The 27,306-nt window shown below is 55.3% G+C and overlaps 1 protein-coding gene across 14 annotated transcripts in view; it reads left to right on the top strand.

The window, feature by feature from the left end:
• The window catches only part of PARP6 (poly(ADP-ribose) polymerase family member 6), a 51,806-nt gene that overhangs the window by 18,725 nt on the left and 5,775 nt on the right, over nt 1-27,306 (top strand). For 3 of the 14 annotated variants that reach the window (XM_073363149.1, XM_073363148.1, XM_073363160.1), the window contains exons 6-20: nt 352-442; nt 1,954-2,020; nt 4,118-4,267; nt 5,126-5,303; nt 6,608-6,661; nt 8,099-8,194; nt 9,797-9,889; nt 10,243-10,368; nt 11,116-11,181; nt 11,750-11,817; nt 12,903-12,975; nt 13,977-14,089; nt 15,495-15,567; nt 16,403-16,472; nt 23,786-23,865. In XM_073363149.1, the coding sequence (XP_073219250.1) occupies nt 352-442; nt 1,954-2,020; nt 4,118-4,267; nt 5,126-5,303; nt 6,608-6,661; nt 8,099-8,194; nt 9,797-9,889; nt 10,243-10,368; nt 11,116-11,181; nt 11,750-11,817; nt 12,903-12,975; nt 13,977-14,089; nt 15,495-15,567; nt 16,403-16,472; nt 23,786-23,865 (1,398 nt within the window). Of the gene's footprint in view, nt 1-351; nt 443-1,953; nt 2,021-4,117; nt 4,268-5,125; nt 5,304-6,607; nt 6,662-8,098; nt 8,195-9,796; nt 9,890-10,242; nt 10,369-11,115; nt 11,182-11,749; nt 11,818-12,902; nt 12,976-13,976; nt 14,090-15,494; nt 15,568-16,402; nt 16,473-18,820; nt 18,984-23,785; nt 23,866-27,306 lie in introns of those variants that run through there. The other 11 variants (XR_012161216.1, XM_073363155.1, XM_073363154.1 and 8 more) reach the window with 11 other exon arrangements.

Genomic DNA, 27,306 nt, shown 5'->3' with positions numbered 1-27,306 from the left:
TGGGATCCCAGAGGTGGGGGTGGGGACGCTTTGAGGTCTGACATAGCTCAGTGCAGAAGGGCTGCTGGGGAGCGCTCAGCCATAGCAGCAGGGAGACGTGGGAGCTCTCCTGCCAGAGAAGCCAAACCATCGCCCTGGAGCAATGACAGGAACAGTCGCAGGCCCCTGGCAGTGGCCACCAGTACTGTGGCCAGATACCGGACGCATGCCGATGCTGCTGCTGAGTGATCGTGCTGATGGGCTATGAGCACTCAGCCCTTCCCAGGATCAGGCCCTCCTTCGGCTGCCCTCCAGTAAAGAGCGGGAGCCCTCAGCTCTCACTGCCCTTCCCCAGCTCTGCTCTCTCTGCAGGAGGAGGTGTCGACGGCCTGGAAGGTACTACGGACCGAACCCATTGTCCTGAGGCTGCGGTTCTCCCTCTCCCAGTACCTGGATGGACCCGGTGAGTGCCAGCCTACACTGGGGGGACAGAGAGAGCGACAGCAGGGCAGCACCACACCTTGGCCTCAGCAATTCATCTGCTGCCCAGGATTCTGTCCCCTGCCCTGCCCACAAGCAGAGGGCAAGCTAGGGCAGAGGGTGATTGTTCGGACACCCCTTCATCCCTGCTCTGTAGGGAAAAGCATGGAGCATGCTGAGTCAGACTGGCTCAGGGAAAGGGAGCCTTGCATCATGTGCTGAATAGTCATGGCAACATGAACAGCCACAAATAGCCTGTCCAGCATCCCGGCCAAAGAAATGGGTATTCTGGAGGCAGTGTGGGCTAGTGACTAGAGCACTGGACTGGGCCTTGGGAGACCTGGGCTCTATTCTGAGCTCTGGCCTGCTGGGTGACCTTGGGCAGGTCACGTCCTCGTTCTGTGCATCAGTTTCCCCATCTTGTAAAACAGGGATAATGAGGCTGCCCTCCGTTGTAATGTGCTTTGCGATTGACTGAGGAAAGATGCTCTGTAAGAGCTCAGTTTTATTATCACTACACTGCAGAATCCACTGGGAATAATTAACCACGTGATCTGTGGGCCACAATTATCCCTGGCACAATTCTGCAGGCTCCAGGGGTAGCTTGGTCCATCTGTGGTGGGGGTGGCCTTTGCAAACCTCCCTGGACTATGGCATTCCCAGTGGCTATTGGGACTCTGTGGAGAGGCACCTGGACCCATTGCATGGATATCGACCCAATCCCCTGGTTTGCAATGACCATCCAGGGCTTCAGGACTTCCCCGTTCCCAGGCTCTCCAAGGGGATGATGAGAAACAGCCCCCATGGTACCTGCCAGCCCTTCTCCCTGGCCTGGGAGTCGCAGGGGTTGGATTCCCTAGGGGTGGGGGTGTCTGTGCTTCCACTCCTCCAAGTCCCCTGGAAATTGTGCAGCACTTCCGAGGCGTTGCGGGGGTTCTTGACCTGGAAATTGCCCTCATGTGGAGCAGCCAGTGGGTGTATCCTCCAGGATGACAGGTTGGACAGGGTCAGAGCCTTTGTGGAGGGAATCCATTCAATCTGTCTAAACTTGGGCAGCGATTTGGCTTTCCCCTCCCTATTTGCGGCACCACAGAGTGCGATCTGGCCTAGTTAACACTCAGCTACCAAGGTGTGTGGACTCCAGGAGCTCTGTAGCTCAGCGATCAGAGTGTTTGAAATCAAGGAGAGGGGTGCCTTAGCCAGTCCTTTGACTGGGAGACCACTTGGGAGGAGCCATGGGCTGCTGGTGATTCAGTGGGCAACATTCTGTTCCCTGAGTCAGCCCTGGGCTAGTTGCCTGCAGAGGTGTGGGGGGCCTACTTGTGTTTATGGCCTGTTCTGCAAGTGCCCTACACGGCTCAGTGTGGGTGTGCATGGTCAAGCAGCTGCCATGCTCTACTCAACGGGCCGGGTGAAGGGATTCCTGCCTGTGGGTAAAGTGCCCCGGGAGGAGGGGAGCTTGGTATTGATGTCAGCTGACTGATCTCTCTGCAGAGCCATCGATCGAGGTTTTCCAGCCGTCTAATAAGGAGGGGTTCGGATTGGGTCTTCAGCTGAAAAAGTAAGGCCAGTGAGCTTGTCACCAGGACATACAGTTGGGGCGTCTTCCCCTAGGCCAGTGCGATGCTGGGGCCAGAAGGGCTAACACGATCTTGGGCTGTATAAACAGGGGAACCACGAGTAGGAGCAGAGAGGTTACCTTACCTCTGTATCTGGCACTGGTGTGAGTGCTGCTGGAATCCTGTGTCCAGTTCTGTGCCCACAGTTCAAGAAGGATGGTGATACATTGGAGAGGGGTCAGAGAAGAGCCACGAGAAGGATTAAATAATAGTGACAGACTCCAAGAGCTCCATCGATTTAGCTTAATAAAGAGAATGTTGAAGGGTGACTTGATGACAGGCTAAAGGACCTACACAGGAACAAATACTGGCTAAAGGCTTTTACAGTCGAGCAGAGAAAGGTGTAACAAGATCCAATGGCTGGAAGTTGAAGCCAGACAGGTACAGCCTGGAAATAAGATGTACGTTTCTAACAGTGAGGGAATGAACTGTTGGAACAATTTACCCAGGGTCATGGTGGATTCTCCATCCCTGGCCATTTGTAAACCAAGACTGGCTGTTTGTCTACCAGCCCTGCTCTGGTTCACACAGGGGGTATCAGGGATGTCCCCTGGCCTGGGTTGTAAGGGAGACCCGGCAAGATGATCACAACGGTCCCTTCTGGCTTTAGGATGCTGGACTCTGTGAGTGCCTGTTAGTGCAGAAGGGGCAGCCAGGCAGGATACAGGGTTGGCAGGTTGTATTTATGTTTATTGGTCTGAATTTCTCACAGGCCTTTTTAATGCAGTGAGGAGCCCTAGCCAGGGCTGAAATGCCATGGGATCTGGACTCTTGGGCTCCCATCTCTCAATGACTCCCTGTCAAGTTTCCTCCCCCACTCTGAACTCTAGGGTACAGATGTGGGGACCTGCATGAAAACCTCCCAAGCTTACTTTCACCAGCTTAGGTTAAAACTTCCCCAAGGTACAAATTAATTTTATCCTTTGCCCCTGGAATATCCACTGCCACCACCAAACTCTAACTGGGTTTACTGGGAAACGTAGTTTGGACACGTCTTTCCCCCCCAAAATCCTCCCAACCCTTACACCCCACTTCCTGGGAAAGGTTTGATAAAAATCCTCACCAATTTGCATAGGTGACCACAGACCCAAACCCTTGGATCTGAGAACAATGAAAAAGCATTCAGTTTTCTTACAAGAAGACTTTTAATAGAAGTAAATAGAAATAAAGGAATCACCTCTGTAAAATCAGGATGGTAGATACCTTACAGGGTAATTAGATTCAAAACATAGAGAATCCCTCTAGGCAAAACTTTAAGTTACAAAAAAGACACACAGACAGGAATAGTCATTCTATTCAGCACAATTCTTTTCTCAGCCATTTAAAGAAATCATAATCTAACGCATACCTAGCTAGATTACTTACTAAAGTTCTAAGACTCCATTCCTGGTCTATCCCCAGCAAAAGCAGCAGACAGACAGACACAGACACAGACCCTTTGTTTCTCTCCCTCCTCCCAGCTTTTGAAAGTATCTTGTCTCCTCATTGGTCATTTTGGTCAGGTGCCAGCGAGGTTACCTTTAGCTTCTTAACCCTTTACAGGTGAGAGGATTTTTCCTCTGGCCAGGAGGGATTTTAAAGGGGTTTACCCTTCCCTTTATATTTATGACACTCCCTGAGGCCAGAATGTTCCACAGGAGACAGACATGAGCACAAAGCCCAGGGCACTAGGGTTCCTTTGGATTGCTGAGGGGTTTGCTGGGCGGGAACCATGGCGCTGTGCTGTGACCAGAGCGATTCGCCAGGGGATGGATGGCACAGGGGATTGGCAAAGGGCTGTGGTGCCATGCACCTGTCCGTGCTCCAGCCCACGCTGAGTGGAGACTGTCACCATCTGGTGGAGAGCCATGCAAAGTGAGCTGGTGAGCTCCAGTCACTGCTTTAAATGAGGTCCCTGAATTAGAGGAGGTCCCTGATCCCCATCAGACCTGACCCCTAGTAATGTTCCAGGTGTGGCGTTCGTGCCCTTCCCTATAATCCGAGCGCTGGCTGGCTGACCTCATCCGGCCTGGGAAGTCACCTCTGGCTCTTCCCCCCAGGATCCTGGGAATGTTCACATCCCAGCAATGGAAACACCTCAGCAACGATTTCCTGAAGACCCAGCAGGAGAAGCGGCACAGCTGGTTCAAGTCGAGTGGCACTATCAAGAAATTCCGAGCGGGCCTCAGCATCTTCTCTCCCATCCCCAAGTAAGGCTCCCGCTGCTGACCTGGGACTGTCTCCGGCCCAGCTCCCTCCCTGAGCACGGCTCTCTCTGAACTGTGATCCCAGGGTCGTCCCCTACCCCCGTCAGTTCCTACTCTGCGTTTAGTCTGTCAGTGTGCGTGTGGTGGGACTCACATGCTGCCTGGCCCTCTGCCACGCCCACAGGCTGCCGGGGGAGATTTCATTTGCTGCCTCGTCAGCCCAGGAGCCTCCCTGGGCGCTGTGCCAGACAGGAGTCACTGCCATGCTCTGTGCTGCAGTTTGCCCACCTGTGCCGGGGTGCTGGCTGGGCTGGTGCTGTGTCAGTGCGTTCGTTGGTGCTGTCCCTGACGGTGTCAGGCCTGCCTCTGCTCTGCTCTTTGGGATGTCCTGTGCCAGGCAGGCTGCGCCAGGGCGCTAAAGGCCAGCGAACTGTGGACAATGCTCAGCCATCCCCTCCTTATTGCTGGGGGGTGGGTAGAGCTCACCAGTGGCTCTCCGGACCCCGCAGCTGGTGAGTCTTGCAAGAGGGGTAGGCACAGGCTGCCTCGGTAGCACTCCCAGCTCCTCTTGGCCCGGGAGCAAGTGACTGACACTGGGAGCATGCTCAGGCCTCCACAGGCATGCAGGGGGCACTGATCACCAGGCCCTGGGGCTGGCACCCCTTCTTGCTGCTCTCCCCCCCGAGCCAGCACTTTATGACCCCTGAGCTGTGCCGCTGGCTCTGTCTGCGCCGGACTGGCACAGGCCTCCAGACGCCGCGCTGCTCTCCCCTTGCCCATACTGCGTTACTCCCCACCCCGCCTTCTCCCTGTGCGCTGGCTGGCCCCCTGGCTGGCTCATGGCTCCCTCTGTCTCCCCAGGTCTCCCAGCTTCCCCATCATCCAGGACTCCATGCTGAAGGGCAAGCTGGGGGTGCCAGAGCTCCGCGTCAATCGCCTTATGAACCGTTCCATCTCCTGCACCATGAAGAACCCTAAGGTGGAGGTGTTCGGCTACCCCCCCAGCACCCAGGCAGGTGTCGCCCCATTCAACATCCTGGTGGGTTTCCTCTGCGTCCCCCTGCCTTGGCTCTGGGTGGGTTTTGCTCACACTGATCTGGAGCGTGCTCCCCCTGCTAATGGTCATGCAGGTTTGCCTCCCACTCTTCCTCACTTCAGCATCTGGGGGGTTCCCCGGGGCACAGGCCGGCTCCCCCGCCATGGTCACCAGGCAGCCTGTTGAAACGAGGCCTGTTCAGAATACACTGTGCGTGGCAGCAGAGCTCCTGGCCCTGCTGGGAAGCAGCCTGGCAGCTCCAGCAGATCCTGGGGCCAACAGGGATAACAGCAACCTGGTTTGGCCTGGCACCTGCGCTGCCTCATTCCATGCGTACCATTCCTCCATCTCTCCCGGATGGGGCTGCTCTCCTGGGGACGTGTGGCTGCACTCGGGCTGTGATAGCACGTGCTATTGCTTGTCAGCACCCCGCCGTCTGGGAGCTGGGAGCCCTCCCTTCTTGCCAGCGGAGCAGCCAGGCCCTGAGTCAGTGTCCTAATGCACCCTTTTCCTGGGGCATGTCTTCACTGGGAACTCAGCAGCAATGATATGACGGGCCCCTCAGCCGAAGCCGCCTCCTGGAGCGTGGCCCTTCTTCCCCCGGGACACAGGCGCTGGCTTTTATTTTCCCCCGGGGGATGCTCCACCCTTGCTTCGCCCCTGGCCCTGCCCCCACTCCACCCCTTTCCCCAAGGCCCTGCCCTCGCCCCACGTCTTCCTGCCCCCTCTCCATCCTTTCCCCCGAGGCCCCCGCTGCTTGCTGCTCTCTGCCCTCCCCCAAGGGCCTCTGCCAGCGGCTGAACAGCTGGTTGGAGGCCCCACCAAACAGCTGATCGGTGCTGATAGTGCTGAGCACCCACTAATTTTTTTTCTGGATGCTTCAGCTCCATAGCATCCAGAGAGTTAGTGCCTATGCGCCAGGACCTCCTCTGGCTTAGCTCCCTAGTTCCCTTGGCCCGGGAGCCACTCCCCCCTCCTTTCTGCCGAGGGTGGCGAGAAGCAGGGGCAGTTAGCAGAAGAGCTCTGCCCCGGGATGGGGTCTCAGTGCACCCTGGCACAGTGCCTGCTGAACCACCCCAGGTGAATATCACCCCTTGGAAGGGTGCAGTAAGGTACTGGGGTAGATGAGGAGCAGAGCCCAACATCCTCAGCCATCTTGCATGAGATCCCATGCGGCAAAGGGGAGGGTGAGCGCAGAGCCCTCTGGGCTGCTCCCCACTCTGCCAGCCTACACTGAGGGGCACGATGGCCCATGGGCCAGGAATGGAGGGTAACGTGGCTGGGTCGGGTTTGTGTGCCCTCTGCAGGTCGGCGGCCATTGCAAGAACATCCCCACACTGGAATATGGATTTCTCGTCCAGGTAAACCACGGTCGCTAACTGGGGGCCCCTGAGAACTCCTCGCCTGGCCTCTCCTCCTGCTTGCCCCCCTCCAGCCTGGCCCCTTTCATAGGCGGCTGCTGCCTGCTGGGAGAGGCCCAGGTGTGCTAGGCCCTGGAGACAGGGCCTTCTTGCTCTCGACGCTTGTCTTGGCTAGGAGCAGGGTCAGGCTTAGCTACCAGGAGCCAGCTGGGCCAGCCTCACTTCATTGCCTTTCCCTTGTGTGGATGCAGGTTAATGCCTTGAGCTCCATTTCTCCACTCGACCTAAACTCAGCTGAGCTCCCAGGTGAGACCAGGCCTCAGGCTGGGTTGGAGGGCGAGGGCCCTCTCCGGTGGAGGAAGGGTCTGTTCTGGTGGAGGAATTCAACCTCCGGGGTGTCAGTCAATAGGGAAAAATCTTTGATTAACCCCCCTCCATGGGGCCAGTCCTGGCTTTGCAAGGCTACAGTCCTACTCTCATGGATGTTCCTGGCACATGGGCAGCCCACAGGCTTCTGTCTTTGGGGACAGAGCCCCATCCGCAAGGCCATAGCGTGGTCTGTTTGCACTCCTCCCCGGTGTCTGTGATGGTGTTACCGTCACAGGACAGGATTCCCTCAGCCAATAAGGGATTCCCCTGCCAGGCCTTGTCTCACCAGGAGAAAAGAGGTGTTTGTAACACGTTAGGTAACATGACCCGTTAGGTAACATGACCCCAGAGCCTGGAGCGGCTCTTCCCAGTGCGCTGGGTCAGAATCCTCAAAGGTCCCATCTCTGAACCCCTAGCGCTCCCCCCAGATCTGTGGGTTGCAGGGCAGCTCTCCACCCTGCTGTGGGCTGGCAGCATGGGGGGCTTTGTTCCTCGGAGCTGAGCCAGCAGAGCTGAGCATTTCCTAGCTGACCGTTTGAGGCCTGGGGAAGGGCGCACTGGTCAGCATTCTTCTACCCAGTGCTGGCTGCTGGGAACTCTCCGCCTGAGCCATGGTTCCCACATTAACACAGGTATCTGGCCTGACACGCAGCCTCCAGGGAGCGAGCTGGCCACGTGTTCAGCCCTGCCCCGTGTGGTACACACCTCCAGGGAGCCGAGACATGGCCCTGCCTAAGCAGGGCCAGCTCTGCTGTTTTGCGCCCGCCCACACCTGTTCTGATCCTGCCCCTTGAGTTGAGAAGTGGTCTGGTCCTAGCTCAGATAGAGGCACATCCTGGGGGTAGCTCCATGGGAGGTGGTGAATTCTGCCCAGGCAGGAGCCCAGGTCAGCAGGTGGGACAGGACAGAGACAGCTCAGTGCTAATAAATGGCCTGGACCCGCCGTTTGCCCCGGGATGGGAAGTGTTGCCTGGCTTGGAGTATGCTCATCCTGTGGCTCAGTGTGGAGAGGGTGGCTTGTGCTGGGGTGCGTGGATGGTCCTGGCTCACTACGGCCTCGCTGCACAGATAATGAAGTATGCAGAGCAGCGGATCCCCACCCTGAACGAATACTGCGTGGTATGCGACGAGCAGCACGTCTTCCAGAATGGATCCATGCTCAAGGTACAGAGACCTCCAGGCCAGCATCCCCTGGAGCACGTTTGTGGTAGGGCTGGTCACCAAGAGGGGCCATGCGGACAGGTGGAGGCAGGTCAAGTGCTGATGTCCTTTGGATTGGCTGGCACTGGGAGCGCTCCTCGTTGCCCCTTTGTGCTGCTGGAGGCAGCAAAGGGTGAAGCCCTGGCAGCTGGGGCTTTTACTAACCTGCCCCAGTAAAGGATGGAAACTGGTAACTTGGAGGCGGGGTAATGAGGCAGGCGAAGAGAAGTGCAGTGATTGGTGGAAGGGGATGTGGGAGGAGCCAGGGCCCTTTAAATTGTGCCAACACGCACCCCACCCCACTGAGGGAGGTTTGCCATGGTTCAGAGTGGCTGTAGCTGGTGGCAGCCCTTTGGCAGTGCTATCTTCCCTCACTCCATGGGCTGCTATGTGCCAGGGGCACAACCAGCGATGCAGGTGGGTTTGATCCCAGTCTATGATCACAGGGGTGCTACCAGGAGCCAGCTGGGCCGGCCTCATTGGCCTCCCCTGCCCAGCCCAACTGTCCCCTGGGAAACCCCCCAGTCAGAGAGAGACTGTCCCCACATGCTGGGATTCTAGCGGGTAAGTTCAGCATTGCTCCCTGCCCAGCATCTCGCACCACAGGACCCTCTTCGCCAATAGCCAGGCTATGGGGTGTGTGTGTGCGGGCTTTGCTGCCCCTCCCCCCTGGAGTGCAGCAGCTGCATTGTGGTGGTGATGTGTGTGCGGGGGAGCAGAGCCTGTTCTGCTGCTGCCCCCTGCTGGCTGACTCCTAACTAGCATGGGAGCATTAACCACATGCCACTTGGCCCCACCCAGCTGACAAGAAGGCAGAGCGTAGGACGGGGAGTCGGGGCCCTGGGTTCTAATCCTGTCTCTGCCGCAAATGGCTGTGTGACCTGGGCCAGTCTCTTCTAGCAGACTTTTCAAAAGTGGCCTCTGAGTTTAGGTGCTTCAGTTTTTGGGTGCCCAGCCTGCGTCCCTTAGGCCTGCATCTTGGGGTGCTGAGCACCCCCACCTCCAGCTGAACTGAAAGATTGGTTGCCCTGTATCTCTGAAAATCCAGCCCAAAGAACCTCAGCCTGAGGACTTAGCAACTGATCACTCAAAGTTAGAGGGCATTCTTGAGAACGCTGGCCTCAACTGTACCCAAGCCTCAGTTTCCCCACCTGTCATAAGGGGATGGCGCCTCCCGGGGAGTGTGAGTGCTAATGAGGGAATGTGTGCTGAGCGCCTTGGATGGCTGGTGCTGGAGCAGGGAGGTGGCCTGTTGTTGTGACATGTAGCTGTAGCTGCTTCTGTGTCCAGGAGCCTCGGAGCGGTGCAGGAGCTGCATGGCCGGCTTTAACAGAAACAAAAAATATTCCCAAAATGCACCAGGGTCTCTATGGGAACCGGTTCCAGGGGGCAAATGCTGCAGTGCCAACCCATCTGGGTTGCTAGGATGCCTGGGGCTGGGGCAGGCTTGCTCCCTGCGGTACCCGCTCCTGGCCAATGGTGAATGACTCCAGTGCTGGGCTCAGTGTGGGAGGCTGGGGCATGCGGCTCTCTCTGACCCCCCGTGTCGCTCTCGTCTCCCTGCAGCCGGCTGTGTGCACGCGGGAGCTGTGCGTCTTCTCCTTCTACACCCTGGGGGTGATGTCTGGTGCAGCGGAGGAGGTGGCCACGGGAGCAGAGGTACCAGCACTGAGCAGAGGACATCAGCAAGGGCACAGGCAGAGAGTTGGGGGGCGGGGAGCCCTGCGCCCGGGGGAGAGCTGTTAGGGAAGGAGCAGAGTGATGGTGTCACAGCAATGCCATGGCAGGTGAGAGTCCCTCGGCGTGCCTGCTCCCCTGACAACCCCAGCCCAGAGGGGTGCTGAGCTGAGCATCTCGCCCCGCCTCGGCTATAGCGGATACCTCTCCGCACCCGATCAGGGCCCTGCTTCCTGGCAGGGCTGGATCTCGCATCAGGGCCTGATCTCGCACTGGGGCAGTGGTGCTTCCTTCCCGCCTTCCTCCTCCTCTCAGTCGCGCTCTCCCCGGCCCAGGTGGTGGATCTGCTTGTGGCTATGTGTCGGGCTGCCCTGGAGTCCCCACGCAAAAGCATCATCTTCGAACCGTATCCCTCCGTGGTGGACCCCAGCGACCCCAAAACACTTGCCTTTAACCCCAAGGTAAGCGCCTCATCCCACCGCTGCGAGCGGGGCCCTGGGCTGCTCCTAAGACCACGGCGGCGAGCTCCAGCTGGGGGCGCGACTCCCACTTGGGAGGGTCACTGAGCCGGGGTGTGGCGGCCTGTCCCTTCTCACTACAGACCCAGCTGCTGCCGCCTGAGGCTGGGGAGATGCCAGTCGCTCTCCTGGAGCTGGGCTGGCTCGGCAGGGCCTCGTTTTGCTGTCAGTCAAGAAGGCAGTGGTGACCACAGGCCATTTATACCCAGACATTTCCAGGTGTGACTACGCTCCAGGGGGAGGAGATGTTACCAGAGCTAGGAGACAGAGGTCCTCCTCCCACACTCCCATTGGGTTCAGGGAGTGGGGCGACTCTGCCCGGGTGCAGGAGTTGGACAGAGGGACGTAGGAATTGCCAGAGCAGATCTCAACAGAGTCTAAGCTCCTGCTGACAGCCACCGGCATCCATGCTACCAACCTGCTGTGGCCCAAAGCCAGACTCCGGAGCATCCCCGTGTGAATGGGCGGGGATTGCGTCTGATCCGCCTCCCACTCACCCTGTGGCTGCAGTGCAGCTACGATTTGCACTGGTGCAACTGGGCGATGAGGCCAGGGGTTCCCTTGACAGGACTCCAGGGTCCCCAGGGAGCTCTGACCCCTGGCATCAGGCTGGGGGCAAGGAGGACAGGCTGGGTACGTGCCCGTGTGTGCTGTGCCTGACAGCTGTCTCTTTCCCTTCCCACACTGCAGAAGAAGAACTATGAGCGTCTGCAGAAGGCCCTGGACAGCGTGATGTCAATCCGGGAAATGACCCAGGTATGGTAGCTGGTGCTACCAACACTGGGCCTGGCCTCAGGATAGACCCAAAATCCAGGCCCCTCTCTGATTCTCTCAGCCCATCCTGCCCCTCAACCCTCACCCAACGGGGCGGCTGCTTGTGTCCCCTTGCTGCAGAGGAGGTGACATTCTTGATGTTCATTATTACTCCTAGGCCCGCAGCACTAGAGGTCCCAACTGAGATCCAGGCCTCAGCGTGCTATGCGATGCACAGCCCCAGAGAAAGAACTAGGCTCTTTCCCAAAGAGACATGACCTCTCCAAGGTCAGGGGCAGGGCTGGGAGTACAGCCTGCTTCTCCTGAGCCCCAGGCCAGCGTCCCAACCCCTAGGGAGCCAGTGTCCTAGCCACGGGGCACTACTGGTGAGCCAGGTTCACTTTACTTTGTCACCCTCCTCTCCCCATGGAAGGATGTGGGCTGCAGACGCTGGTGACAGAAAACCCAGTGGCCTTGGCGCTCCGACTTAGTTATGTGACTTTCTGACTGAGATGCGCTCCTTGGTGTCCTGTGCCAGGCCCCAGCGTTAGCGCTGCCCTGTTCTTTGCAGGGCTCGTATCTGGAAATCAAGAAGCAGATGGACAAACTGGACCCTCTGGCACACCCTCTCCTGCAATGGTCAGTGCTCCATGTCCTGCTGGGCTGTGGGAGAGTGTGGGCAGAGGTCGGCGAGGGGCTCATAGGATGGATGAAATGCCAGGGGGTAAAAGCACCAGCTCACCGAGGGGACCCAGTGACACTGCCCCTGGGATGAGCAATCTGGGAACAATGAGGGTTTGAGCTTCCCAGGCAGCATAGAGGCAAAGTCCCCAGGGCACGGAGCGTCAGACCCCATAGTTAGTGATGTTGTAGAAGCATGACTCTCTCTCTGGGCCAATATCAGATGTACTGCCCAGCCTCTGGTTCTCCCATGCCACCATGAGTGGCTAAAAGCTGTGCTGCTTCTCACACAAACAGCCCCTGCTTGGCCCACTAGGGCAGCATGGGTCCCACGGTGGGCAGATGGGCTGGAAATTTGTCATCGTCTCCGGCCCATTGCCAGAAACAGAGGCACCAATCCTGCAGGACTGGAGCCATGCTATCTGTGGGTTGGGTGCTGGTTTGAATTGCTAGTGAGCCTTGAAAGGCAACAGTTGAGAGGAAACACTGTTCCCCCTGAGATCATGTGGCATGGCTGGTTCGTTTTTCTTCTTTCTGAAGATTTCAGGATACCCCACTGGATGGGCGGGGGTCTGACCTGCCAGGGCAGGGGGTGGGACACCATCCTGGATGGGCGGGGGTCTGACCTGCCAGGGCAGGGGGTGGGACGCCATGCTGGATGGGCTGGGGGTCTGACCTGTCGGGGCAGGGGGAGGGGCGCCACGCTGGATGGGCTGGGGGTCTGACCTGTCGGGGCAGGGGGCGGGACGCCACGCTGGATGGGCTGGGATCTGACTTGCCAGGGCAGGCGGCCGTACACCATGCTGGATGAGCTGGGGTCTGATTCAATATGTGAAGAGTAGCAGCCGTGTTAGTCTGTATTTGCAAAAAGAAAAGGAGTACTTGTGGCACCTTAGAGACTAACCAATTTATTTGAGCATAAGTTTTCGTGAGCTACAGCTCACTTCATTGATGAAGTGAGTGAAGTGATGTGAAGAGTGTGGACTGGTCTGATCTAACATGTCCTAACCCCGCAGTTCTAACGGCCTCTTTCTCCTCCCTAGGATAATCTCCAGTAACAGATCTCACATTGTCAAGCTGCCTCTCAGCAGGGTACGTGGCCGCTCCCCTTTCAGGGTACGATCTCTTTCCTTTTGGGTCAGGCTGGCTGCGTGCCACCATCCCGCTCCCTCCTGCATGCCCAGTGAGCGCAGCCCTGCTCCGTATTGCCACAGTGGGCCGGAGCTTCCCTAACCCCCATTCCCAGCACAGCTCCCCGGCCCACGTGGCTGGAGCCACCTGCTGTGGGGCTCAGAGGACCAAGGCCAAGCATGATGCAGAATGCACAGAGCCTGCTTCCCAAGAGGGAGCCTGTGTGCAGATGGCAGGAGATCTGCCATGTGGCAGGAAGCAAAGGAAGCCCCCCCTCCCACTTCCCCTCAGTGGTAACTTCAGCAATGGGAAGCCGTAAGTTCCCTTCCCTCTACAAGCTCAGCTGGTCCTCAGACCTGTAACCACCCAACCCCTCCCCTCTCTCCACCACTGGGAGCTCCTCGGCCTCTTTGACGCTCCGAAGCCTCACCTACCAGCAACCCCCCAGCTCTGCCCATGAGCAGCCCTTACCGTGAGTGTGACTCAGCCTTGCGTCAGGTGGGCTCCCTTCCCATCCTGGGGCCTGCAGTCCTCTGATACAAGGTCCCCGTGCCCCGAATGTGTCTTGTTCCCTAAGGCTCTGCCTGCACATGGGGGCTGGGGCTCTGGGGTGGGGAATCCCATCCAGTGGGACTCTGAGTATAGCTCACTCGCTCCTAGGTCACTGGTAACAGCCTGCAGGCCCTGCCGAGAGGGGCAGGACTGGGAAGGTGAAAGGCTCCATCTGTGGCCATTGCTGACACTAGCCATGCAGGGAGCAGCCTTGGTTTGCTTCCACCCCACCAGTCACTGCTTGGCACCCAGTGTCCCTGAGGTGTAGAGAGGTCTGCACCATTGGGCCCTGTGCTGGCTCCTGGAGATGGTGGTGGGGTTGGGATGGGGGTTCAGCGCGGGGATGGACTTCCCTGCATGATCTCTCTCTTTTATCTCTCTCCTGCTCGGTCGCTTGCTCCCTCCCCTTTTTGCTGGTCTGTTTCCCTTGGTAGCAGCTGAAATTCATGCACACCTCACACCAGTTCCTTCTGCTGAGCAGCCCCCCGGCCAAGGAAGCCCGGTTCCGCACAGCCAAGAAACTCTACGGGAGCACCTTCGCTTTTCAGTGAGTCCATGGTGGGACGGGGCCCTTCCCCTTGGGGCAGCTCCCCACTGCTTCTTCCTGGGGGCTCCAGACCGGCTGGCACTGCTGCCCCTGGGTTTCCCTTTGCTGCTGCATGTCAGAAGAATCCCCGCAGTGGGGCCTGTCCCTGCTCTGGTAGCGATGCCCTGGCAGAGCTAGTGCCCAGAGAGAGCGATCCAAGGCCCTTGCTTCAGCAGCTGAGCAAGGTACCCAGCCAGGCAAGAGGGTCTGAGTGTACCTGGGGGAGAGCTCTGGCTACAGGCAGGCTGGGGCAATGGGGTTGCTTCTAGATAAGGAAACTTAGGGCCTGATCCAAAGTCCATTGGAGTCAATGGAAAGACCCCCATTGGGCTTTGGATCAGACCCTGTGAGCCCACCTGGCAGTGGAATGGTGGTGCTGTGTGCTAGGGAGGGGAAGGACCCTCTGTGTCAGATCAGAACCAGCTTGATCCATTGCCAGAACAGGGACTCCAGCCCCAAAGGAGCTGGCAGCTGACAGGGACCAGCTAACTTGCATTATTTTCTTACCCTGGGTGGGCAGAGGCGTGGCCAGGCCCAGATGGAACAGTGGGGGCTGCTCTTCTCAGAATCCCAGCCTGCTGCCTCAAAGCCCAGAGGTGCAGAAGGATCCAAACTTACCTGCACTAAGTGGGACCTTCCTGTGGCTGCCCGGCTAAGTCCGTGTTGTGTGGCATGGCACAGCTGGGCATTCTGGGGCATTGTGGGGCTGATGAGGTAGCACTGGGAGGCTGCCTGCATCCCCAGGGTGTGTGAGTAGGGAGCTCCTTGGGAAGGCTGATGGCTGGGTCTGCCGAAGCTCTGTCTCCATTCAGCCTGGCCCGCCATCCTGCCCAAGGCTCAGGGCCATTCAGAAGGGGAGGCTGGGCATGGCCCAGCAGAGGAGAGAGCTCTTGAGACTTTACAAAGCCGTGTCAGCCCTAGGGGAGGGTGTGTCTGTGGGTCTGACTGCCCTGGAGCAGGAGGTGTGAGTCCCAGCTGGCATGGACATAGTCGGGCGTAGCGGGAGGGGCTAGCTGCCTTGGGGATGAGGCTAGGCTATCCCCTGGGATTGTCCTCGGGGTGGCCAGCCTCTTTTGGTGCCCGCACCGCTGCAGACACGGCACCGTTTAGCGCTCTCATGGGTGCATCTGTTCCAGCTGGAAGTTCCACCTCTGGCTTTGCCATCCTGGATGTGGGTGTATGGGAGAGAGGGAGGCCCCGGGTGCTGCTCTGGTAGCAAGGGAGTGGCTGGCTGTATGTGTGCTAGGTGCCAGTGAAGGAGTGGAGGGCGGGTGCGTGAGGGGACAGGTATGAGCAGGGTGTGCACGCAGGATGGCAGCACTCGGCTGGGCTGTGTGCCTGATGTGCTGGTTCCTTGCTCTTACAGTGGATCTCACATTGAGAACTGGCATTCCATCCTACGCAACGGGCTGGTCAATGCGTCCTACACCAAACTGCAGGTAATGGTCTGGTGCCCACCCTCTGCCAGCCCTCTGACCTCATGGGCTGGGTGTGGCCACGTGCAGGTGACCTAGGCTGTCCTGGGCATTGAGGGAGCCAGTGGGTCTGAGATCCGGGCTCTGGCCTGGCTGGCATTAGAAGAGAGCCCAGCTTTGTGGGGCAAGAGCAGTGCTGGGCTGCAGTGAGCACCAGCAGCAGAGTCTCCCATTAGCGGGTTGTGCCTGGGGGAGACCTGGATTTTCACTCACAGCCCTCATGGGGAGGGTCCCATGCCCAAGGCCATGCCCTCTCCTCTTTCCACTGCAGCTCAGCTCCCAGCAGCCAACTCTCCCAAACCCACCCCGCTCCCAGCAGTGCCCAGGCACTGGCTCTGCAGGCTCAGCTGCTCCTGAGTTGGACAAGCAGACAGAAAAGTAGTTGGACAGACTGACTGGCGGGGGATGGGTGGGAAGATGGATAGACAACATGCAGGGGAGGGGCCTGCAGCATGGGGCAGATGGACAGACTGACAGCGGTGGGAAGGACCTGCAGTGTGGGGTGGATGGACAGACCAACAGGCGGGGGCAGGGCCTGCAGCATGAGGCAGATGGACAGACTGACAGGTGGGGGAGGAGTCTGCAGCGTGAGACAGATGGACAGACCGACAGGCAGGGGAGGGGTCTGCAGCATGGGGTGGATGGACAGACTGACAAGCGGGGGAGGGGCCTGCAGTCCAGCCAGTCTGTGCCCTGTTGGTTTCTCCCTGCCCTGGCCCTGGGCTGGCGGATGCAGCGCCTCCTGGGTACAGGCTCGCACCGTCTGCCTGTGTTGCTCACGCTGGTGTTTTCCTGCAAGCTGCATGGAGCAGCCTATGGCAAAGGCATCTATCTGAGCCCCATCTCCAGTATTTCCTTTGGATACTCAGGTAAGAGGCTCTCCTCTCTCCCTGTCTGTCTGTGCACCCAATGGCCCTGGAGAGCTACACGTTCCCCTCCATGCCCTGTTGCAAACCCAGCCTGGGAGGGACACTGCTGGGCTGGGGCACTTCTGGGCTCCCTGGGTAAATGGCTCGTGCCATTTGCACACCGCTCAGGCTGGGAGAAGCACGTGCAAACAGCATTTTCCAGAAGCCATGTGTATTAGAGAAGGAGAATGCAGCTCCCAGGGACACCTGAGCGGGGTTTCCCAGATGGGTGACCCTGCACAGCCTGCCCTTCAGGACTCTGGTCTGGTCTGGTCTCTGGTCGCATCTGCTTGATGCGAGGCCTATCTGCACATGTTGCTTCCAGCCAGAGCTGTGTGTGATTGGCATGAGTACCCCCAGGCCCTGCTCCTCCATCACCGCTGTGCTCCAGGCTGTCCCCCTCAGGGCTGTTGCTAAGAGCAGCTCTGTCCAGGGTGGCTGGGCAGGGTGTGCTGGTGGCATGGAGGCAGGTTTAACCTGTGGGGGAGCTGGTCCTGTGGCCTCCTGGGATTAACCCTTGCTCATGGCCTCCCTTCTCAGAGACATGCCTGCTTGGTGGTGCCAGCATGCCTGCTTTGTGGTGTGTTTGTGTGTGTGCCCGTCTCGGCCATGGCAGTCCCCACACATCGCACTGCTCCCTTATTCTCCCCTCCCCACCTCTGTAACATGCTCTGGGATATCCCACAGCCATTGGCTGGGAGTGCCAGATCTTGCCTCGGTCTGACGGGGTGATGGGTCTTCTCTGATGGGAAGTCCCTGGCTACATGGGTATCTGCTGTCACAGCCTGGTACAGTCGGGAAGGCAACTCTGCCAGCCTGTGGGGGGTCCTGGTTCTTCTCCAGCATTGCATGGCACTGATTTTGGGCAGCAGCCTCCCATGTCTGCCATGGGAAGGTGCCGTCCGTGTCTCGGGAACGGATGGACAATGAATGGCTCTCTGCAAAGCGTCTGCTTCCTGGGGAAAGCTTTGATTTTTCATCCAAAACCCAAATACCTCCTGGAAGCTCTAGTTCAGGCACCTCGTGTCCCCTTTCTCCTCTCTGGACCAGGCTCCCCAGACAGATTTTATTTCTCATGATGCATCACCCACCTCTCCAAGAGGGGAGACCGTGGTGAACAATGGGAGATGTAGTCTGACCAGGGGGTTTAGCCCATAGAACATAAGTATGACCATACTGGGTCAGACCAAATGTCCATCTCACCCAATATCCTGTCTTACTGTGTGCCAGGTGCCCCAGAGGGAATGAACAGAACAGAGCAATTATCAAGTGATCCATCCCCTGTCGTCCAGTCCCAGCTTCTGGCAGTCAGAGGTTTAAGGATGCCCAGAGCGTGGGGTTGAGTCTCTGGCCATCTTGGCTGATAGCCATTGAGAGACCTGTCCTCCATGAACATGTCTAATTCTTTTCTGAATCCAGTTATTGTTTTAGCCTTCACAACATCCCCTGGTAATGAGATCCACAGGCTGGCTGTGCATTGCGTGAAGAAATACTTCCTTATGTTTGTTTTAAACCTACTACCTATTAATTTCATTGGTTTGTGAGTTATGTGATGGGGTAAATAACACTTCCCTATTCGCTTTCTCCACAGCAGTCATGATTTTGTAGACTCTATCATATCCTCCCTTAGTAGTCTCTTTTCTAAGTTTGAGTCCCGTTTTTTTACTCTCTCCTCAAATGGAAGCTTGTCCACACCCCTAATAATTTTTGTTGCCCTTCTCTGTACCATTCCCAATTCTAATACCCCTTGTTTGAGATGGGGTGACTAGAACTGCAAGCAGTATTCACGGTGTGGGTGTACCATGGATTTATATAGTGGCATTATGATATTTTCTGTTTTTATCTCTCCCTTTTGTAATAGCTCCTAACATTGGGTTAGCTTTTGTGACTGCCACTGCATGTTGAACAAATGTTTTCAGACAACTGTCCACAATAACGCCAAGATCTGTCTTGAGTGGTAACAACTAATTTAGACCCCGGCATTTTTGTATCCACAGTTGGGATTATTTTTTTCCAATGTACATTACTTCACACTTATCAATATTGAATTTCATCTGCCATTTTGTTACTCAATCCCCCAGTTTTGTGAGATCTTTTTGTAACTCTTTGCAATCAGCTTTGGACTTAACTCTCAAGTAATTTTGTATCATCTGCAAATTGTGCCACCTCACTGTTTACCCCTTTTTCCAGATCATTTATGAATATGTTGAACAGCACTGGTCCCAGTACAGATCCCTGGGGGACACCACTCTCTCCATTCTGAAAACTGACTATTTATTCCTACCCTTTGTTTCTTATCTTTTAACCAGTTACTGATCCATGAAAGGACCTTCCCTCTTATCCCATGACTGCTTAGTTTGCCTAACAGCCTTTGGTGTGGGACCTTGTCAAAGACTTTCTGAAAGTCCAAGAAAACTGTACCGACTGGATCATATACTTGTTGACCCCCCCTCAAAGAATTGTAATAGATTGGTGAGGCATGATTTCCTTCTACAAAAATTGTGTTGACTTTCCCCCAATTTATCATGTTTATGTACCTGATAATTCTCTTCTTTACTACAGTTTCAACCAGTTTGTCTGGTACTGAAGTTGAGCTTACCAGCCTGTAATTGTCAGGATCACCTCTGGGGCTTTTTAAAAAAAATCAGCATTACATTAGCTATGCACCAGTCATCTGGTACAGAGGCTGATTTAAGCAATAGGTTACATACCACAGTTATTAGTTCTGTGATTTCACATTTGAGTTCCTTTCAGAACTCTTGGGTGAATGCCAGCTGGTCCTGGTGACTTATTACTGTTTGTTTTAGCTATTTATTCCAAAACCTCCTCTATTGACACCTCAGTCTGAGACGGTTCCTCAGAATGGCTCAGGTGTGAGGATCTCCCTCACATCCTCTGCAGTGAAGACTGATGCAAAGAATTCGTGTAGCTTCTCCATAATGGCCTTGTCTTCCTTGAGCGCTCATTCATGACCTCAAACATCCAGTGCCCTCATTGATTATTTGGCAGATGGGCTTCCTGCTTCTGAGGTGCTTAAAACAATTGCTGTTAGTTTTTGTGTCTTTAGCTAGTTGCTCTTCAGTCTTTCTTGGTCTGCCTTAGTACACTTTTACACTTGGCTTGCCAGAGTTTATGCTCTGTTTTATTTTCCTCACTAGGATTTGACTTTCAGTTTTTAAAAGATACCTTTTTACCTCTAACCACCTCTTTTACTCAGCTCTTCAGCCATCACAGCATGTGTTTTGGTTCTCTCACTGTTCTGTTGTATTATCTCTGCGGTGTACATTTAGTTTGAACCACTGTCGTGGTGTTTTAAAATAGTGTCTATGCAGTTTGCAGGAATTTTCCCCCTTGAGACTGTCCCTTTTAATGTCCATTTAATGAACCTCCTCCTTTTTGTGTGGGGTTCCCCTTTTGGACATGAAAGGCGACTGTGATGGGTTTCTGAGGCACTTTGAGGATATTACACTGGGGCCGCTAGCACTGAGCGGTTCAGCAGCGGTCACCTTTTGGACCAGACTCTGTACTCCGCTTGAGAGAACGTGGAGCACCTGGACTACAGCTGCTATGGGCACCACCGCAGCATGTCCACACTGAGCTTGTTCGTTTTCAGGTTCCCATTTTTCAGAGAAATATCAACATTTCCCATGGAAAATTTGGACAAAAATGACTTGTTTAATTTGTGTAGAAATTTGCCATAGAAAAATAACCTGCTTTCCAACGAGCTTTAATTAACACACTTCCCCCGATGTGTCTGCCAGGGCGCCCGGCTTCCTGGCTGGCCCAGTTCCCTCAGCCACTGAATCGGCACAGTGAGAAACCTGTCGCAAACTGGGAGCCCACTCCTGCCTCTCTTGCATATCTGAAGCTTTTATTGGCTTCAGGGAGTTTTACTTCCACCAGGAACCCAGGACTAGGGCCCTCGTCTCTTAGCCCCTCACCTCTCAGGCCGTTCCCATGCTGGGGCTGGCTTGGTTTATTTGGTCTGCAAAAGACTCTCCATAGGAATTCTGAAAATCTGGCTTTATCTCTTCAAAAGAGCTCAGGCCTAGATTTCTAGTGCTTGGCACCCTTCACTGGGGCCAGATTTCCCAGAGAGCCCTGCACCGACCGTACTCAGTGGGCGGAGCCCTTAAGCAAATCAAGCCACTCATTTTGGTGCCTCCCTGGGAGTGGTGTTGGAAATTCTGGTCAGAGCACCCTTCCAGCCCCGGTAAGCGGGAAAAGGCCAGTCGATTGTCCCCCTGCATTTCCCAGGAGCCCTGGTGAGATTGGCCCCTGTGGTAAGTCCAGCCTAGCATTATATCAGCTGCTGCCCGTGCATTATAGAGCAGTGCCTCTTGAAAGCCCCTGGCTGCACTGTCTAGAGAGCCGTCCTGCCTGGGGAATGAATGACTGTAGTGCCTCGAGGGTGCTGTCATGTCTTGGTGATAGGCATGGTATGAACACCTAGAGCGGGGGTAGCCTGGGGTCATGGCTCTGGGGAGGGTCACACGCCGGTGTCAGGGTCAGTGACCAAGCTGCATTGGTAGATGAGGTGTGTGTGTCCTGCTCTGGGGAAGGCTGTGAAGCACTGGCATGGTGGATCTGTTACTTGCCCTCCCTGCCTTGCCCTCCTTCTCTCCTCTCCACTCCGCTCACCTGGTGAACAGGGGATGTTTCCTCTTGAGTTTCCATTGGCAAATGCTTTGCCTCCCCTTCCTGCTGCAGTGGGACACAAAGGGGAGCCAAGCCAGCTAGCCTGGGAGCTGCAGCAGGGCCATGTGGAGGGAAAGCCTGGCCGCTCATCCAGGCAGCCAGCTCTGTCCCCTCTGCACAGCTTCCACATGGCTCATTGGCCACACAAGCAGCAGGGATGTGGCCAGCAGAGGAGCTGCCCTGAGTGGTAGGTCATCGCAGCTCCAGGCATTGCTAAAGAGCTGCAGCCAAAGCTGCTGGAAGCCATAGATCTCCCTCCTGGAGCAGTCTCAGCACAGTCGCCGGCATCACGGCTACTGGCCAGACAGTGCTGCCGTGGCCAGTGGGGTTGGAGGGAGAGTCCACGCAGATCCCCTCCAGGGCTTCTGCTAGCCCTTCTCTTGGTCCCATGGATTCACAGATTCGAAGGCCAGAAGGGACTGCCATGATCCCTAATCTGGCCTCCTGTCTAACCCAGGCCAGAGAGCTGGGGGACTTGCAGACTCCTGGTCCCTATTTATTCCCCTGTCCACTGGGAGGTGAACGTGGGGAGCTTTCTGATTCCCAGGGCCCTTTTACACTACTCACTCTGGGGATCTGGGGCCAGTGGGCTGATGTCTCTTAGGGCATATCAGGAAGCAAACGAGGGCAGCAGAAGCCGTGTCTGTTTAACCCCCCTCCAGCTTGAGCATCCCTGACACACATCACACTGCTGCAGGCCTTGCCCCTTAGCTCCGGAAAGTCAGACTCATTGCTACGTCGTCTGTCAAGGGCCCTGAGCCATGGATGCTTCCCAGTCGGGTTGGATCTTCACCTGGAGCATTCAGTGACAATGCACGTCTGGGGGGCCCAGACCAGGCCAGCGGGATGGCAGAGAAAGTCAGGGTGCCCCTGCTTCAGCCACAAGCACCTAGGGAGACAACTGGCTGCTCTGGGGTTCATCTGGTTTCTGTGGATTGAAGCTGCCCCATGGCAGTTTGAGGGGGCTGGGGGGAGACAGAATTTGAGCTGCAGATCCTGTTAAACTCCAGACTAACAGGGAACCACAGCAACTCCTGTTAACAAGACTCAGACCCCACCTTCAGCAGCATCACTCACTCCCTACCCTTGTCCTTCACAATGGCCCCAGGTGGTGGCAGCTGCGGGGCTCTGTTGTTCCACAGTGCATGGCCCTTTCAGGAGCACTTTATTACTATTATTATTATTAGTCTCCTCCTCCCTGAACACCTCTGATTGTTAAGCTACAGGGTCTATCATGTAACCCAGGGGTTCTCAAACGGGGGGTTGGGAGGTTATTACATGGGGGGGTCGCTAGCTGTCAGCCTCCAGCCCAAACCCTGCTTTGCATCCAGCATTTATAATGGTGTTAAATATGGTAAAAAAGTGTTTTTAATTTATAAGGGGGGGGTCACACTCGGAGGCTTGCTATTTGAAAGGAGTCACCAGTAGCAAAATTCGAGAACTGCTGATGTAGCCAGTGAGGTACATACGCAGGGTAAGACACCTGGCCTGGTGGAGCTGTGTGCCGGGCTGTAGCTCTGGAGACATGGGGTCAATTCCCAGCTCAGCTGCAAATGCCTGTGGCTTTAGGCAAATCATGTGATCTACCCTGTTTCCCAGTTCCCGAGCTGAAAGAGTGGGGCCAGTCCTCCCACTGGGGCTAAATCCATGAGTGGCTGTGGTGCTGTGGGGCCATGTTACATACCTCGCTCAGCCTTGCCTCCTAAAAGGTAGACAGCAGACTGAAGATGGTCGTCTCAGCTCTTGCCCAAATGATCTCCAGGGACACATGGCCCTTTGTGGCTACACTCACCAAATCCAAGTTAGCCCACTGCATGGTAGTTCCCACGTGCACACATCCGTTTGTGCTCCTGTATACGAGAGGGTTTCTGCACCATCGAATGTTCTTCATGGGAATGTCTGCTTGGGTCATGGCACACCCTTGGGTGTGGCAGTGCATTGCCAGGGCAATCATAGGCGCCAACTTCTGCTCCCGCTGGTGGGTGCTCGACCCCACTCTACCCCCGGCCCTGCCCCGGCTCCACCCCTTCCATGAGGCCCCGGCCCTGCCCAGCCCCCATTCCGACCGCTTCCCCAAAGTCCCTGCCCCAACTCTGCCCCCTCCCTGCCCCTATTCCGACTCCTTCCCCAAATCCCCACTCGGGCCCCGCCTCCTTTCCTGAGTGCGCCACATTCCTGCTCCTCTCCCCGCCCCCCCAGAACGGCCAAACAGCTGTTTGATGGCAGCCGGGCAGGAAGCACTGGGAGGTAGGCGGAGGAGCGGGGAGGCGGTGCACTCAGGGGAGGAGGTGGAGGAGGAGGAGGTGGGGCAGGGGAGTAGGGAAGTTTGACTGCCGGTGGGTGCAGAGCACCCACCAATTTTTCCCCGTGGGTGCTCCAGCCCTGGAGCACCCACAGAGTCGGCGCCTATGAGGGCAGTATTGATCTGCATGGAGAGCTGGCCTCATCCTTTCGCCTCCTTCAGCAAGCAGCTATGCCTTGTGGAGCATCCTGGACACAGGATTTAGTGAGAGGAGGGCGGCCTTTCCCCAGTAACTGCTGACCTGTGCTGTTGTTCTTCCTTTATTGTCCAACAGGGATGGGGAAAGGACAGCACAGGATGCCCTCAAAGGATGAGCTCGTCCAGAGATATAACCGAATGAACACCATCCCTCAGGTAACCGGCGGTATTGCTTGCTGGGCCTTGTCCCTGGAACCCCAGCCATGCACAGCCTCTGTTTGTCCTTCTACCCTCACATCAGCCACAGGGGTATGTGCAAGACTGGCTTGTGTCATATCTGAGATGTGTTTGTGCAATCACTGTTTTTCTGTGCCTGAGGGGAGGGAATGTTGCCAAGTGGTTAGAGCAGGCGACTGGGGCTCAGGGCTCCTAGGATTTGTTTGCTGTTCTGTTGGTCTTTTGGTAAGGGCCATAACTGCTTAGTATTGGCCCAACTCTGGTCCCATTGATGTCAATGGGCGGTCAACTTCTGAAAACCCCACCTTCTGTGCCTCAGTTTACCCATCTATAAAATGTGTACACATCTATAAAATGTGTATAGTCAGCCTCACCTACCTCCCTGGACTTCCACATCTGGAGACCTGGCTTTCTACATCTATCACAGATGTTTGGTGGGATTTATTCTAGCTCCTAGTGACCATTTTCGCAAAGCATGAAGCTGATCATGTGTCCTGAGACAATTTGGCCCCATAAGTGCCGACTCCGTGGGTGCTCTGGACCTGGAGCACCCACTGGGAAAAATTGGTGGGTACTCTGCACTCACTGGCAGCTCCCCACCCCACCACCCCGCCCCAGCTCACCTCTGCCTCCACTCCGCCTCCTCCCCTGAGTACACCGCTGGGTCCTGCTTCTCCCCCTTTCCTCCCAGCGCTTGTGCCGCAAAATAGCTGTTTTGCGCAGCAAGCCTGGGAGCGAGGGGGGAGGAGGGGGTACGCGGCAAGCTTAGGGGAGGAGGCGGGGATTTGGGAGGGATCCAATAAGGGCAGGGAGTGGGGGCGGGGGCGCAAGCACTCTCCGGCCCTGACAAAAGTTGGTGCTTGTGTTTGGCCTAATTAGCAGCCTCCGGGGGAAGGACCAGGCTTGGGACAGCAGGAGCTGTGAGACAAGGCTGGGCTGCATTGGCAGAGCTGTGTGCGTGTGAGCGTGTGTGTGTGTGTGTGTGTGTGTGTGTGCAAAAATCACATTGGGGAAGAAAGCTACTAGAGCCTCCCTTGGGATAGTGCTTGGGGTGTGCTCCACTGGGATCCGATTTGGATATGGATAGAGGCCTCTTTAATTTTTTTTAATGAAGTAAATACTAATGGGAATTGTGTGATCATGGGAGACTTTAACTTCCCGGATATAGACTGGAAGACAAGTGCTAGTAATAATAATAGGGCTCAGATTTTCCTGGATGTGATAGTTGATGGATTCCTTCACCAAGTAGTTGCTGAACCGGCCAGGGGGGTTGCCATTTTAGATTTGGTTTTGGTGAGTAGTGAGGACCTCATAGAAGAAATGGTTGTAGGGGACAAACTTGGTTCGAGCGATCATGAGCTAATTCAGTTCAAACTAAATGGAAGGATAAACAAAAATAGATCTGTGACTAGGGTTTTTGATTTCAAAAGGGCTAACTTTCAAAAATTAAGGAAATTAGTTAGGGAAGTGGATTGGACTGAAGAACTTGTGGATCTAAAGGCGGAGGAGGCCTGGAATTACTTCAAGTCAAAGTTGCAGAAACTATCAGAAGCCTACATCCCAAGAAAGGGGAAAAAATTCATAGGCAGGAGTTGTAGACCAAGCTGGATGAGCAAGCATCTCAGAGAGGTGATTAAGAACAAGCAGAAAGCCTACAAGGAGTGGAAGATGGGAGGGATCTGCAAGGAAAGCTACCTTATTGAGGTCAGAACATGTAGTGATAAAGTGAGAAAGGCCAAAAGCCATGTAGAGTTGGACCTAGCTTTTTCTGTAATATACAAGTACCTGATGTCACACCTGCATGCTGGGGGATATGGGTGGGCCCAGACACATGTCCAGGGTGGTGTTTTACACAGGTTGGACCTGCGTTAAGATAGGAGGGAAGCCTTGAGAGCTGTGCAAGCATGGCTCTGGGAGGGGATCCACACCCCCAACACAGATCTGTACCTCCCTTTGCCCCAAATACCTAATTCATCCCTGTGAAACACTGAGGCCTGGTCTACACTGGCGGGGGGAGGGAAATCGACCTAAGTTATGCAACTTCAGCTACGTGAATAACGTAGCTAAAGTTGATGTACTTAGATCTACTCACCTTGGCGTCTTCACTGCAGTGAGTCAACAGCTGACACTCTCCCGTCGACTCCACCAGCACCTCTTGCTTCGGTGGAGTACCGGAGTTGACGGGAGAGTGCTCGGCAGTCGATTTATCACGACTAGATGCAATAAGTTGACCCCCGCTGGGTCGATCGCTGCCCGTCGATCCTATGGGTAATGTAGATAAGCCCTGAGTAGAAATACACTGGGTATCAATAAAACTCTCCCCCCAGGAAAAAAGTTTTAAACACAGCACATCTTGTTTCAGCAACTCCTCAGTTTCCTCCACTCCCAAGACCCCTCAACAAATCTCCATTTTCTGTTTTAAGCTGCAGATAGGTGTGTTCCTGAGCCACTGCCCCTTCCTTGTTGCTTGTCCATTTTTCTTCTTTGCAGTGTTGTTGTAGCCGTGTTGGTCTCAGGACATGAAAGACACAAGCTTCTCCCTTCCACCAACAGAAATTGGTCCAATAAAAGATATTACCTCATCTACCTTCCACCCTCTTTTGAGTGGCCAGTCCATCTGGTGATATCTCTGATATAATTGTCTTTTTCCTCTGCCTGCGATTTTGCATGAGAGTCAGAGTGTTGGAAGTGAGTCACTTGGGGATCAGCAAGCTATGTGTCCACAAAAAGATGTTCCTTTACTTAGGATCTCAAGTCACTGTGCTCCCTTTAAGTTAATCTTTCTCATCACCTCTTTGTTCATAGGTTTCATTATCCAACTAACTAAACATTCTTCTAGAAAACCAGAATTCAAATGTTCTGAGTTTGATCTGTGTCCTTTGTAAGTGTCCAGCTCTCACATCCATACAGGAGAGCTGACCATATGTAGCCCTTCAGCAATCAAGTGAAAATATTCAGTTTTGAGGACCAGCCACTAGAAGGCATGCAACACACTTTTCTTTTATCCGGATAAAACTCCATATTTTACGCACTCTCTCCAAACAGTTTGTACAACTGTTTCCTATGACAGCAGGAGAACAGTGGTAACAGGATTCCTTGGTTCTGCTCCACAAAACACTTCCAGCCCCATGGACAGGAAGTTTCATTGGCCAAAAACCAACCAAGCAAGAATATACATTTCAATAAGAAGGCACAGGGGAACAAAAGGAGACAAAGGTCTTAGCTCTTAACTCTCTAGGGCACTGAAGGAACTGTGGGCCAGGTAGAACTGTAAACTCACAAGGCCCTTTGCTACATCTACGCTCCAAGACACTTTGAATTCCAAAGGAGTTACTGTAATATCAATGCCCCACATGCACACTACATTCACTTTTCATTGGGAGCATTATTTCTGTGGACCTTTTGAGATCTGCAATAGAT

Source organism: Lepidochelys kempii, chromosome 10, assembly GCF_965140265.1.
Source record: "Lepidochelys kempii isolate rLepKem1 chromosome 10, rLepKem1.hap2, whole genome shotgun sequence".
NCBI classification, from domain to species: domain Eukaryota; kingdom Metazoa; phylum Chordata; order Testudines; family Cheloniidae; genus Lepidochelys; species Lepidochelys kempii.
This window is presented reverse-complemented; position numbering and strand designations above follow the sequence as displayed.